The sequence below is a fragment of the Vigna unguiculata genome, chromosome 5 (genome assembly GCF_037176805.1).
Source record: "Vigna unguiculata cultivar grain cowpea cultivar isolate G323 ecotype 2 chromosome 5, ASM3717680v1, whole genome shotgun sequence".
Classification (NCBI taxonomy): Eukaryota; Viridiplantae; Streptophyta; class Magnoliopsida; order Fabales; family Fabaceae; genus Vigna; species Vigna unguiculata.
The window spans coordinates 14723217-14736073 of record NC_140796.1 but is presented as its reverse complement, the minus strand read 5'-3'; the positions used below and the strand labels follow the sequence as shown (position 1 = coordinate 14736073).

General features: G+C 32.3%; 1 protein-coding gene across 1 annotated transcript; it reads left to right on the top strand.

The window, feature by feature from the left end:
* Window positions 1-6324: 6324 nt before the first annotated feature.
* LOC114184973 (EamA-like transporter family) lies at window positions 6325-11780 on the top strand. The gene is made up of 4 exons (XM_028072416.2): window positions 6325-6587; window positions 6723-7416; window positions 7513-7933; window positions 10956-11780. The coding sequence occupies exons 2-4, from the start codon at window positions 6832-6834 to the stop codon at window positions 11255-11257; spliced, it is 1308 nt and encodes a 435-aa protein (XP_027928217.1). The 5' UTR covers window positions 6325-6587; window positions 6723-6831; the 3' UTR covers window positions 11258-11780.
* The last annotated feature ends 1077 nt before the right edge of the window (window positions 11781-12857 follow it).

Genomic DNA, 12857 nt, shown 5'->3' with positions numbered 1-12857 from the left:
ATGTAAGGGGAGCTGTTATATTATGTGTTTGATTTGTGTATCATGTATTGTGCCTTGCTATGATCAATTTGCATGTAAACCATGTCTTTTCACGCTGTTTTTCGAGGTTTTTGGTTTTCCGCCCAAAAACTGTCTGGGGGCAAGGTTGGTGCTGCCAGGCGCCGCATCAGTTGTAACCCAAATTTTTGGGTTCTGTCATGAGCTGCCCGACGGCGAGGTTTAACCACCAGGCGACGCGACTTGAAGGGGCGATTTCGTCTCGTTTTTCTGAATCCTATGATGTGTTGATGTTCCTTTGGGATATTTTTGCCTATTTGAATGTTTAATTCTACTTGGATGTCATCACTTGGAGTGTTTAGAATTTGGGTTGTGATTATTAAACTTGAAAGGTTCATTTTATATTTCGGAGGGATTCTGAATATTGGAATTTGACGTCAATGATACTTCAGTTAAATTGGTATGTTGTTTTGGGATGGGTTAATAGCATGAAATTGTATTAATCCTGAAATGTCAGTGCGTAGCAGGTGACTTAAAAAGAAGAAGAGGGAAAAATTAGGTTCGCAGACACATGAAACCTGGGATTTTACCCAGGTACTGATGTGCCCCTGGCGGCATCTTATTGGCCGCCAGGCGATAGCAGCTGGGCAGTACTGATATGGGAAGTTTGGCACAATGGCTGCGAGAGCGGCTGTAGGTGAATCGAATTGGGAGAAAAATTTAGCATGACTAGATGAAACATAGAGGAATATGAGGTTGTTATGGTTATATATAGTTCATTATTTTGGAGAGTGTAATTGGAATGCATGGATGGCTAATAGATAATGAACATTAGTGGAGATTAATAATCTGATACAAGAGGACAATGCATATAGAGAATAACTAAATTTGAAAGAAAGGATAAGTAAGCTGGAAATATGGGTTCTGGTGCGTTGGAGTAGGTGAAAATTAAGAATAGCAATTGAGTGAGGAAAGGGTACATAAACAATTGGTTAAGTATATGAGTGCTTGCTAAGAAGCCGAATTGGGTATAAGAAATGAGTAAGATTTGTTTCTGTTATAAGTTGATTGAGACATGATATAACTACAAAGTGCTGAGTGAATTACATAGTTAGGATGTTTGAATGATAAGTATGACTTATAGGAAATCAAATCAGGTTGTGATTGGTGGGTATTTGGAATTAGGTTTTGATACGAAAGAATGCCATTTCGACTTTGGAAGCAACTGGATTACAGGACAATCTGATGAGTGCCAAAAACCAGCAGGTTTCGCTACTATCATAATGCCTGAAGGCTTGGGTAGGTGCGTCAGGCGATAGGAACTCCAAGGACATTCCTGCACCGCGTGGTGCCTGGCGGCAAGGTGTGTTCCACCAGGCAACAAACCCTGAAACAATGGGTATGTCTGGAGCGTGGTGCTTGGCGGCGGGGCATGTATCGCCAGGCGGTCTGGGCAGATTTCGCCTGGCGGCTCTTAAGCTGCGCCAGGCGATAATACTACTATCAATGGCCTGTGTGTGTGTTGTTTTAACGCAATGACGCTATACTTGGATCGGGAGATGTTGTGCCATGAGTGGGTAGGTTCATGGATGATGGTGAACATGTGATGATATGAGCGGGGAGGTTCATATCCAATTACTCTCGTGTGGGGATACGGGCGAGGTAGGTTGAAAAGCTTTGGGGGTTAATGTCTTGGCCAAGAACTAACTAGTATGAATAAGATGGGGTTATTGTTTTTATTCTGCTACTTTATATGTTGTTTTTATTTTTATAAGCTCACCCTTTCTATTTGTGACTGGCGATGATCGTGTGATTCATTACACGGGAGTAGATGATGATACAGGTGATGTTGTGGATGCTCAGGCGACGGAGTGAGGGCTAGCTTGGGGACTAGAGCTAGGGATTTAATTATCTTTTCATTTGTTTTATTTGGAACTTAGAATTTGTAATAACTTATGATTTAATTTCTTTTGAATTTTGTCGCTTTGGATATTAATTTAAATTTTCCTGCGTTTGGGAATAATAATATTGAGACGTTTTAATTTCATTTTCCTTATTTATTTATTTAATTAAGTAATATTCCTTAGGGATGTTACAACAAACTCTCCAAATCTCAGTGTCCTCAAAATGATAATGATAGAGTTGAAATGAAAAAAAATCCCATATGCTTTCGTTGTTGGTAGTTTAATGCATGCTCAAGTTTATACTCCTCCCGATATTGCTTTTGTTGTTAATGCTTTAGGGATATACTTGAGTGATCCAGGTTTGGATCATTGAAAAGTTGTTAAAAAGGTCTTTAGATATTTGCAGGGAACTAAGGATCATATGTTGACCTTTAAGAAGTCTGATCAACTTCAGGTCATTGGTTATTCTGATTCTGATTTTGCTGGTTGCCCTGACGACCGAAAGTCTACTTCTGGCTTTATTTTTATGATGGCAAGAGGAGCCATTTCTTGGAAGAGTGTTAAAAAACTCTTACAGCTACTTCCACTATGGAGGCAGAGTATGTTGCTTGTTATGAAGCTACTTGTCAAGCTGTGTGGGTTAAGAATTTGATTTATGGCTTTCAAATTGTTGAAAGTATTTCTAGGCCACTTGTGATATATTGTGACAACACTACTACTGTCCATTTATCTCAAAACAATAGAAGTTTACTCGCTCAAAGCATTTTGATATAAAATGTTTGTTTGTTAGAGAGAAAGTTTTGGATTATCAAACTCGGATTGAGCATACTGCTATAGAAAATATGTTAACAAATCCACTAACTAAAGGCTTATATGTTGGAGTCTTTTAAAATCATGTAACTCATATGGGTGTGGTTAAGTCTTTTGATGTATTGGGTTAGTGGGAGTCTGAAATTTACACTTTATATTATTATGGTTTTCATGAGATGTAAATTTGTCAATGACGTCAGTTTCATTACATCTCTTTCTCTTTCTACATATAGAATTTATGAACCATTTTGGGATCACATATTTATTATGTTTGTTTTTATTTTATATATTATCCATTATTTAAGAAATCTAAGCATATGATAAGTATCCCTATCGGATATTATATTTGTGATTCATGTTTATTTCTTAATTGGTATTTGTACTTATATTGCAATTGATATAATTAATTAATTTATTAATGTTATCCAAGTGGAAGAATGTTATATTTTATTATATAAAATTATTATTCTCTATTTTGTTATTATTATGGATTAACATTAATCAATAAATTAAATTATTTGTTAATATTAAATTAATATGGGTAATATATAATTTTGGGTTTCTAATGAACGATCTGTGATGGGTTGAATTGTTTAGCAAACAGTCTATAATGGACTTGAATAATCAGATATTTTTTTAGAGGTCCCTGGTCTCTGTTGAGAGATTATAAAATTGATACCCATTAGACAGTTTTTAAGAGTAACAACGTAAAATACTCCTATATTTTAGAATACCTATCAGAAAGAGAACAGTAGCATCTCATACTATGTGCTTCCATGGATCCTTCATTAATTCCGGGTACACAATTTTTAACTCATACTTGAATATGTTTTGAATATATTATATTATTGTATCTTATATATATTTTATTCATATTACATCAAGCACCGCATTAGACGATATTATTCGTTTACTTTTAGAACTTGTCAACAAATATGCTTTTGGGGAACATTTGGTTATTATATGATGCTTTATAAATTTCCTGTTAGTTTCAGATCTTTAATATAGTTGACGTGTAGGAGACAAGTATAGGTGCATGAAAAAACAAACACAAACAACTCGCCAACAATTATGGCTTGCTCATGCTGAAAGGTCTGTGACGGGATAATAAAGGCTTTTTGAACTATCAAGATTGCAAATACTTTTACTTTTGTAATCTTTAAGCAATTAAGAGGGTGCTGAAGTTGTGTTGTAAGGGTATATGATCTCTTTCTAAATGTAAATAAATAACATAAAGAACAACGAAAGAGAATAAGAAAAAGCCAATCCCAATAATCAACCTATTCAAATAGTTAATTGTTTGCCATAACATTCAAGAACAACAAATAGGGTGGATACTAAACTTTGTTTCCATACCTTTCCAACACTTATTATATTACTCTTCTCTCCTTTAAGGAAAAAGAGCACTATGATTGCTAATCCAGTACTGGTCCCATTTGAATGAAAAAAAAGGGTAATAAAATTGTTATAATTATGATCTTGATTTGGTTTATTCATCTGCTACACAATAGAGATATATGAAATTACAACACCTTTCAAAATACAAGAATAAAGAAAAAGAGAGAAGATGGGAGGGAAGAAAGGCAAATTAAAAACTATGTATAGATTGAATGTCTTAAAATAACACATTGTAATACGACTTTAGCATTAGAGTAAGATTAATGAAATAGAATGTGATACAACAATGTTGGTGGCAAAATGCACTTCAAAACTCTAGTATTAATGGGGTTTATAAAACCCTAGGTATTAATGGGGGTTTTTAAAATCATAGATAATGCTTGGGGTTCAAAACCACAGGTAGTTATGGGGGTTCAAAATTGCAAGTAGATGTGGGGGTTCAAAACCCCAAGAAGTACCAGGGTTTTCTAAACCCCCAATAAGTTGTGCGATTTCTGGGGGTTACTAGAAACCCCTGGTAATATGTTAGTTACTCTAATTGTTTCCAGGGAATTCTAAACTCCTGGTAAAACCATTAATGGGTGTTAAAATCTTAGAAATGCCAAAACTAACCCCGCTAAAAATAATTTTTTTTGTAGTTTAATCTAGAGTGACAAATATTCTTAAAAAGAATTGCAACAAAAATCTATAGTACTTCCAATCTTAATTGATCATTTTGACTAATGAAGTTTCTTCAAAATGTAAAAGATAATTATTCAAAAAAATTTGTTTTAAAAAAGCAACTAATACTTTAAAAAATAATTAAAAAGAGAGTTCTAAACCAAATAGAATACCTTCCATTTAAAAAAAGTTTAAAAATTAAAGTTTGTTCTTCCCCAACAATAGGTTCGATGTGATATCATTGTCTTTTGTAATGATCAAGACTGGTAAGCCCATTAATCCACACAGTTGTCCAAGTACGAGTAAAAGATTCAAGAGCTACCGCAACACCTACTTCTTCAAGTGGAATTTCAGGTTAAGGAGTTATTCAAAATGCTGCCAAGATATCAGTATCTTTCATTTCATACTCGAACTAAAATGCTTTTTGAACCCGTATAATATATTATTATTAATCATAATTATTCGTGAAACCGTAACTTTTTAATCGTATAATATTATCAATTACTGTTTAAAATAATTATTATTTGCAAAAATCATGAAAATCAATTTTAATCAATATAATCGATTATTATTTTGACTCATCGATTAATTTGGAAACATTGAACAATTTTGTTTTAACCACATAAAAGTAATTGTTATGTGAGATAATAAATTATTTGCTAATTAAATAAAATCCATTTAGTTCAACTTAAGATAACCATTTATAAACTTAATATAATTAGTTAAATGCTTTTTAAAAATCATCAAACTACATCAAACTAGTTTGTTCAAGACTTCTTGAGATTAATTCATATTTTAGGATATATTTAGATAATGAACAAATGGAGAGTATAACCATTAGAGGAGAAATCATCGTTAAAAGATCAATATATTATGCTTATTAACAATAACTATATCTTACAAAAAACGCTTTATATACATTAAATAAATATATAATTCGTTATAAAACTCTTTAGTTTATATAGTAATTTTTTTATAAAATTTTATAAAATTTATATGATAAAACATGTAAATTTATAAAGTAAAAACAATAAATTATATAAAAATTTGGATAAATAGTTGATTGAGCACAAAAATATTGATATATTTTGTTTTTAGTATAATAAAAAAATTGAAATCTTATTACAAAAAAATTAATTTCATTAATTTTATTTTATCTCTGTTTTCATTGATTTTTATTAATGATTAATGTAATTTAACATATGTTTAAAATTTAATAATTATTATGTCCGTGTATTTAAAGAAAATTAACATTCACTACATATTAATATTAATTTTTTCTTTAATAAACGTGGTGTGAGAACAATAAAAACCAAATACTTGATTAATTATATGAACTATTTACATAGTATAATCAAAACTAGTTTCTTTTATTCTAGAAAAAATAAGATATATAATGTTTGTTGTACTAGGTTGTAATAATAAAATATTACAGTTTTTTAATTTTAATTAAAAAGTAGACTTAGATAGCAGTTATAAAAAAATATCTTTAAGGCGGTGCTGAAGAGATGTGAAAAAAGTGGAGGAATGTGTTCTTAACAGAAGAGGTGGTGCAAATAGAAATGCGATGCAGACGGTTGAAGGAAAATTGGTCACAATATTGGAAAGCCACCCATCTCTTCTGTCACTTGTTTGCGTGTTTGGTTGCCTCAAGGATTCAATTTCAACGCGGTTTGACATTAATCCTCCCAATTTCCCCGTAATTAGATGAAGTAAATGAAAGTAAAATCAATGGCTGGCTAGCTTCATATATGGAAAATCCATTTCTACTAAACTTTGGCGTTTCTTCTTTCGATTAACCCATGGATTCTCTTACAGGTACGTTATAATAATGTGTTAATCCCTCGTGTCATTTTATTTTTATCTCCCCCTTTTCAAACATTCCTTCAATTTTGTCACTATTATTTTTCAATCTGAGCTTTTAATCCAATTGCTGCCATTTGTTGCTTTTAGGTGATATTTTGCTACAATAACAAATGGGTATTGATAATTTTCCCATTGGGTAGGGCTTTTCTTTCCGGGTATTCTTGATTTGGAGTTTGGGATTGGGTAACACATAGTCATGGGTTCAAAAGATGCGAATAACGAAACGTGGACATGGATTTTGGGTTTGATATACATATTTGCTGTGGCAACAATTTGGATAGCTGCTAGCTTTGTAGTGCAGTCTGTTGTTGATGCTGGTGTGTCACCATTCCTTGTTACTTACGTATGCAATTCGTTGTTTGTGGTGTTGATTCCAATTGTTGAAATTGGGAGGTATTTGGAGGATTCTTATGGGGGTTTATGGTTTTGGAGAAGTGACAATAGTCATTCCCATACGGAAGGAAGGGTAAGGCACTCGGAGCAGGTTATCCTTCTCAAAGATAATGATGCAGGAAATGAAGCCAGTGAATCCTTGGTTCTTGAAGAGGTTGCTGTTGTAAGTGAAGAAAGAAACAATGGTTCTGAATTGGTACAAACAGAGACAGTTACAAGGGTGTTGGTTGATGATCAAGTTAATGTGATTGAAAAGGTTGATCATCAGCTTGATGAGAAAGGGCGGTGGAGTCGGTGTAGAGTGGCCAAAGTTAGTCTTTTGATCTGCCCATTTTGGTTTTTGGCTCAACTCACCTTTAACTTGTCATTGAAGTATACTACAGTCACAGTAAGTAAATATGTATTCAACCTCTGGGATTTCTCAGTTCTGTTTCACGTATTCACCTGGCTTAAATTAGTTCTTTTTTTTTTTTGTGATATGCAGTCAAACACAATCTTAAGCAGTGCATCCAGTCTTTTTACCTTCTTGGTCTCCCTAGCATTCTTGGGTGAGAGATTTACTTGGTTAAAGCTCTTCAGTGTTCTTCTTTGTATGGGAGGAACGATAATTGTAAGTCTAGGTGACTCGCAATCCGGTTTAAAAGCAATTGCATCAAATCCTCTTCTTGGAGACATTTTCGCTCTTCTTTCTGCAGGATTATATGCAGTTTATATAACTCTTATTCGCATGAAATTACCTGATAATGATGGAAAGAGTGGTGAAGCTAGTACAGCTCAATTTCTTGGATATCTTGGGCTTTTTAATTTTTTTATTTTTCTTCCAGTTGCCCTCATACTAAATATTACCAAGATGGAAAGTTTTAGTACACTTACTTGGAAACAGCTTTGTCTGATAATCGGTAAAGGTCAGTAATCACTAGTTTCTCCATTTTGTTTTGAATTTTAGAATGTAGCTAGTTCTTTACGTGTTCTGCACTTCTGCTGCTAAATTGAAATTGTTATTATGAGAAGAACGTACCTGTTTTACCTTTGTACTCTCAGTATGCCCTTTTCATATTGTTTTCTACAATAGCCAACTTCTACTTAGAACCATTCTTTCAGACATAGGTTGTTTACATATGTGCACAGTTGTTTGTGCTGTCCAATTAACGTCTATATGAGGAAGCCCTTTCTGCTTGATGATCACTTATATCATTAGTGGAGGACGATTTTAGTTATTATTAGAATTCAAAGTTATTTAAGAATAAATAATATGTGTCCTACATTGTAGAGGTTTCTGACACTGCTCATCAATCACAAACTACTATGGTAGGTAAATTTGTTGTATTTTAGAATATCTACCTTAAAATTCATAGAAAGGGTAAGTTTTGATTGGATAACAATGTAAAACATACACAGATAAGTACAACAAAGCCTTGTCCCTCTAGGTGAGGTTGGATACATGGATGAGATGCCATCATTCGACCTGGTTAAAAACCAATTTTTCAAGAATATTATTTAGCCCAAGATCTCCTTTGGCAACTTCTCCAATGCTATTTTTGTTCTTCTTCTTTTCACTAGAGTGACTTCATTTTACTCTTCTGATTGACGCCTTTTGTAGCCTTCTTTGAACATGTCCAAATCATCTTGAGCAATTTTCCGTCATCTTTTCCTCAATAGATGCTGTACCACCCTTTCTCTTCTCGCATATAATCATTCCATATTTACTCTTTTCTTATATGGCTGCACATCTATTTTAACATTCTCATTTCTGCTACTCTCACTTTTTCCCATGTTGTACCTTTAAATCTCAACATTCACTACCATATAGTGTAGGTGGATATTTAGCTGGATGTGTAGCACTCAACTATAAAAGTAAGCTTTGAGTTTGGTAGTTACTTTCTGATCATAAATAACCCTCTATGCCTTTCTCCATTTTCCCATCCTGCCTGTATCTTGTATCCTATGGAACTCATTATATCAAACTCACTTTGTTTATGTTGCAGATTGCACATTTTATCATTACATCAAACCCATTTTTCTATGTTGTAGATTTGCACATTTTAAAGGGAACCGGGGTGTACAAAGTAACATTAATATCTAATATTGTTTTCATAATTTTTTTGGTAAAAATGGTTTTTCCTAATATCTTTTTTCCCATTCAGGGTAAAAGGTTTCTCTTTATCAGTATTATAAGATTCATATTAGGGGCCGTATATTGTTAAGGCTCTGTCCAGTTCACTGTCTGTATAAACAGTTATGTACTATTATTAAAGCCATGTTCTTTTGGTATGGACCATATGCATTCTGCATGAGAATAATTAATGAATTTCGATTTGTGAAAATCTTGTTATCATTTACATGCATTAAATCAAATGATGTGCAAACTGTCCTCACTCTAAATTATGATGACTTTTTGATGATTTAAGTTCAGATTTACTTTGACATATAGGAGAGAAACATAATCTTGTTATTGCCTGAACTGAACATCTGTCATTACCTTATGTTTTTTCAGTGGTGAAAAAAGCAACTGTCTGTTCCCTTTAATAGCAAAACTAGATCATCAAAATGTTATGAACAACAAATTGAAAAGAGAAAGAAAAGAAATATTTTTATTGAATATAATGAAAGAACAAGAAATGGGGGGACACTATCTCCTCTAAGGTTCTCTCTTTTGACAAAGAGCTTGTTCGAGATTCCCCATAAACTAGAGATGTGGCCAAATTATAGTATGTAAGTGGAAACCTCCCACCTTTTAAGTTTTTAAACTGATTTTATAGGGTTAAGTTAGGTCTAAATCTACTCTATAAGATAGCATTAGAATTTATCCTCTCGAGGTTTTGTTGAACTAGTCGTGCCATTTGATATTAACCTATCCATAAATATCTATTCTCCTACTTAAGATGATTAGTCTTTGATGTAAAATTCACTTTGCAAATCGGTTTTTTAAGATCGAGTTAGGTTTAAGTTCACTTGTTGTGAGAGCTAATGTTCAATCTACAAAATGAACATCTCCCTCTTTACTCTAGTATCCCTCCTATTTATAGATATGATGAGCTGGCCCTTGATATTCCTGTAATAAGTAACTTTTCTAATTCCCCTTTTTAATGTCCTAACAGAGAATTATCATCCTTCTTAAATGCAGAACTTGTTTCTGATAATTGTAAAATTTCTTAGACCAAAATTTAAGAAACTGTAAAGGATGGCCTAGCCATAAACACAACCTTACCCCAGTTAACAGAGACATGAAATAGTGGGAAGGAAAAAAAAGTTGCTTAATTTTGTGTGCATGACATTTCTTTTGTAAGTCATAATTAGATTGTCTCAAGACATGCTCATTTGTAAGTCATTATAAATCCTTTGTAAGCGTCAAGAGTACCATCGTTAGCTAAAGATATATATATATATATATATATATATATATATATATATATATCCAAAATATGGGTACAAAGATTGAGTGAAATTTCTATACAACAACAAACCTATTCACGTTGTATTAGAACTGTCAAACTTGAAAACCGAAATATGCCTTTCATAGAATCGTAGTGAAGTGATGAGAATCTAGAAAGCAATTTATAATGTTATATTTTGCCTAATCAGTGTTCCTATTCATGGTATCACGCTATATGGATCTGTTATTGGCTGAATATTTTATTTCTTTCTTATTTGATGATTACTTTTGGCGATAAAGTGAGCATAATCTATGAACCAAACTGTTTATTGCAAATTCAAAAAATAATATTCAAGAGTCATTTTTCAAAATGTAAAAATTAAATCTACATTTACACCTCAAACTTCAAAAAAATGTCCACACTTCACTTCCTCTTAAACCACTAATTTTCTTTTGATCGGCACTTCTTAAACAGCTAATATTTTATTGCTTCAACAATTCTCTCTTACTCGTTCTATTTATAATGTATGGATTTTTTTCCTAATCATAATTAGGACTGCTGGATAATGTGCTGAGTGATTACTTGTGGGCCAAGGCTGTTCTTCTCACATCTACCACAGTAGCTACAGCTGGTCTTACTATTCAGGTCCCATTGGCTGCTATTGTGGACACCTTGACTGGCCATGCTCCTGGCTTTATGGATTACCTTGGAGCTTTATCTGTCATGATTGGCTTTACTGGAATCAATATTCCTTCTGACACTTTTAGCAAATCCAGAGAAACTGCCGTTGAATTGGAAAATGAGAGTTTGAATATAAGGACTGAAGAGCTTACTCCTCCCAGAAGTCAAGATTGAGTTGCCATATCATCTGTACATTGTACTTATTCATTTCACGTGTTAGTTGAAGGTGGTCTTTCTGTAATCGTACCAATTTAGTTGCAGAAACTGAAATATCTATCATACTCAACAGGAAGATAGAAAAACTAGAACAAAGGAAGATGGTTTACTAGATGAACACACGAGATTGCACCTGGAGAGACAAGAAGCTGCTATGTGGTTCAGCAAATTACTACTTGGTTGAGATTTTCATTGATGGTTTGGGTGCCTTGGTGGACCCTTAAGACAGGGTTCACCCACGAACCACATGTCATCAGAAGTTTGAGATAATGATTTCTATTCATTTTGGATACTTTGTAAATGTCAGTTCTATACCTTAAATCTGATTAGAAGGTCTTAAGTCATCTCATTCATTTCATAATAGTTTTGCTTGTTCGATCGTACAATCTGTGTAAAGTAGCACTATCATTTACCTGAGAAAACAAATCAATTGGAATTGTGTTTTTTAACATATTAGTATATTTGTTTTTCATTTCTTTTCTACGGGTTTTTTATGAATGAATTGACTTGTATTTATACATGATTATACAATTATGTCTAGTTTGTGACTGAGTGCAGATTATGGGGAGCAGATGGAACATGAACAATGTTCTTAGAGCAGTGCGTGTTGTATTCTCTTTGGGATTTATAGTCGTTGTGCTTTGTTTAGTTTTAAGTTTTTATTTAATTTAAAGGTTGATTATGTTTTTGTTTTTAAATTAGTATAACAAATTATGTTCAGTTCTATTTTATTTTTTCACTTTATAAAATTTATGTAAAATATGATTTTAATGAGTGATATATCCAATATGTTTTCACTAAATGATATGTCGAGGTTGTATTATATAATTTATTGTGAAATTTTGTCTGTTACATATAGTATTACATTACATATGAAAATTTTCATATTTCATTTGTTACGAAAGATCTTTTTACCTATTTTTTTAAAAAATGCAAGGATTAAATATTTAAATTTAATTTAGAAATGAAACACTCGTAATAATTGTGAGATGAAAAACATTAATTATTAAATGAAAAATATATCAATTTTAATAATTTTGAGACAAAAATATATTAACTATTAAATAAAAAATGTACAATTTTTAATTTTAAGATTTGCTTTGTGCCATTTCTTAAAATGTAATAAACATAAAACAAAATATTTTTTATATCATTGAAAATAACATGATAAAAGAATACCAATGAATTCAATTTTGGTACCTAATATTAAGAAAAAGATTAACATTATATTCATACTGGTTTTGAAGATACGCCCAATTGTTACGAGGTGTTTATTAATATTTTAAAGGTTAAAATACATTTTTCTCTTTGTTAGTTTTGTTCAATTGGATTTTTTTCTAACTTCGTTTAAATCATTAACGGTCATGAATAGTGACTGTCATATGTTACTTTTATGATTCTTTTTTTATTTTTTTTTTGATTTTTTTGATTTTTTTAAATGTACACACGTCAACCCAGTAGCGTGTCACGTGTCACTTTGTGGTTTTTTGAATTTTTTATGAATTTTTTTAAATGTTCACGTGTCAATCCAGTAGCGTGCAACATGTCAAAGTCAATG

Coding starts and splice junctions, on each gene's coding strand:
- LOC114184973 (XM_028072416.2), top strand. CDS start 6,832: ATGGGTTCAAAAGATGCGAATAACGAAACGTGGACATGGATTTTGGGT. Junction 7,417..7,512: donor TGAAGTATACTACAGTCACA/GTAAGTAAATAT, acceptor TGTGATATGCAG/TCAAACACAATCTTAAGCAG. Junction 7,934..10,955: donor TTGTCTGATAATCGGTAAAG/GTCAGTAATCAC, acceptor AATCATAATTAG/GACTGCTGGATAATGTGCTG.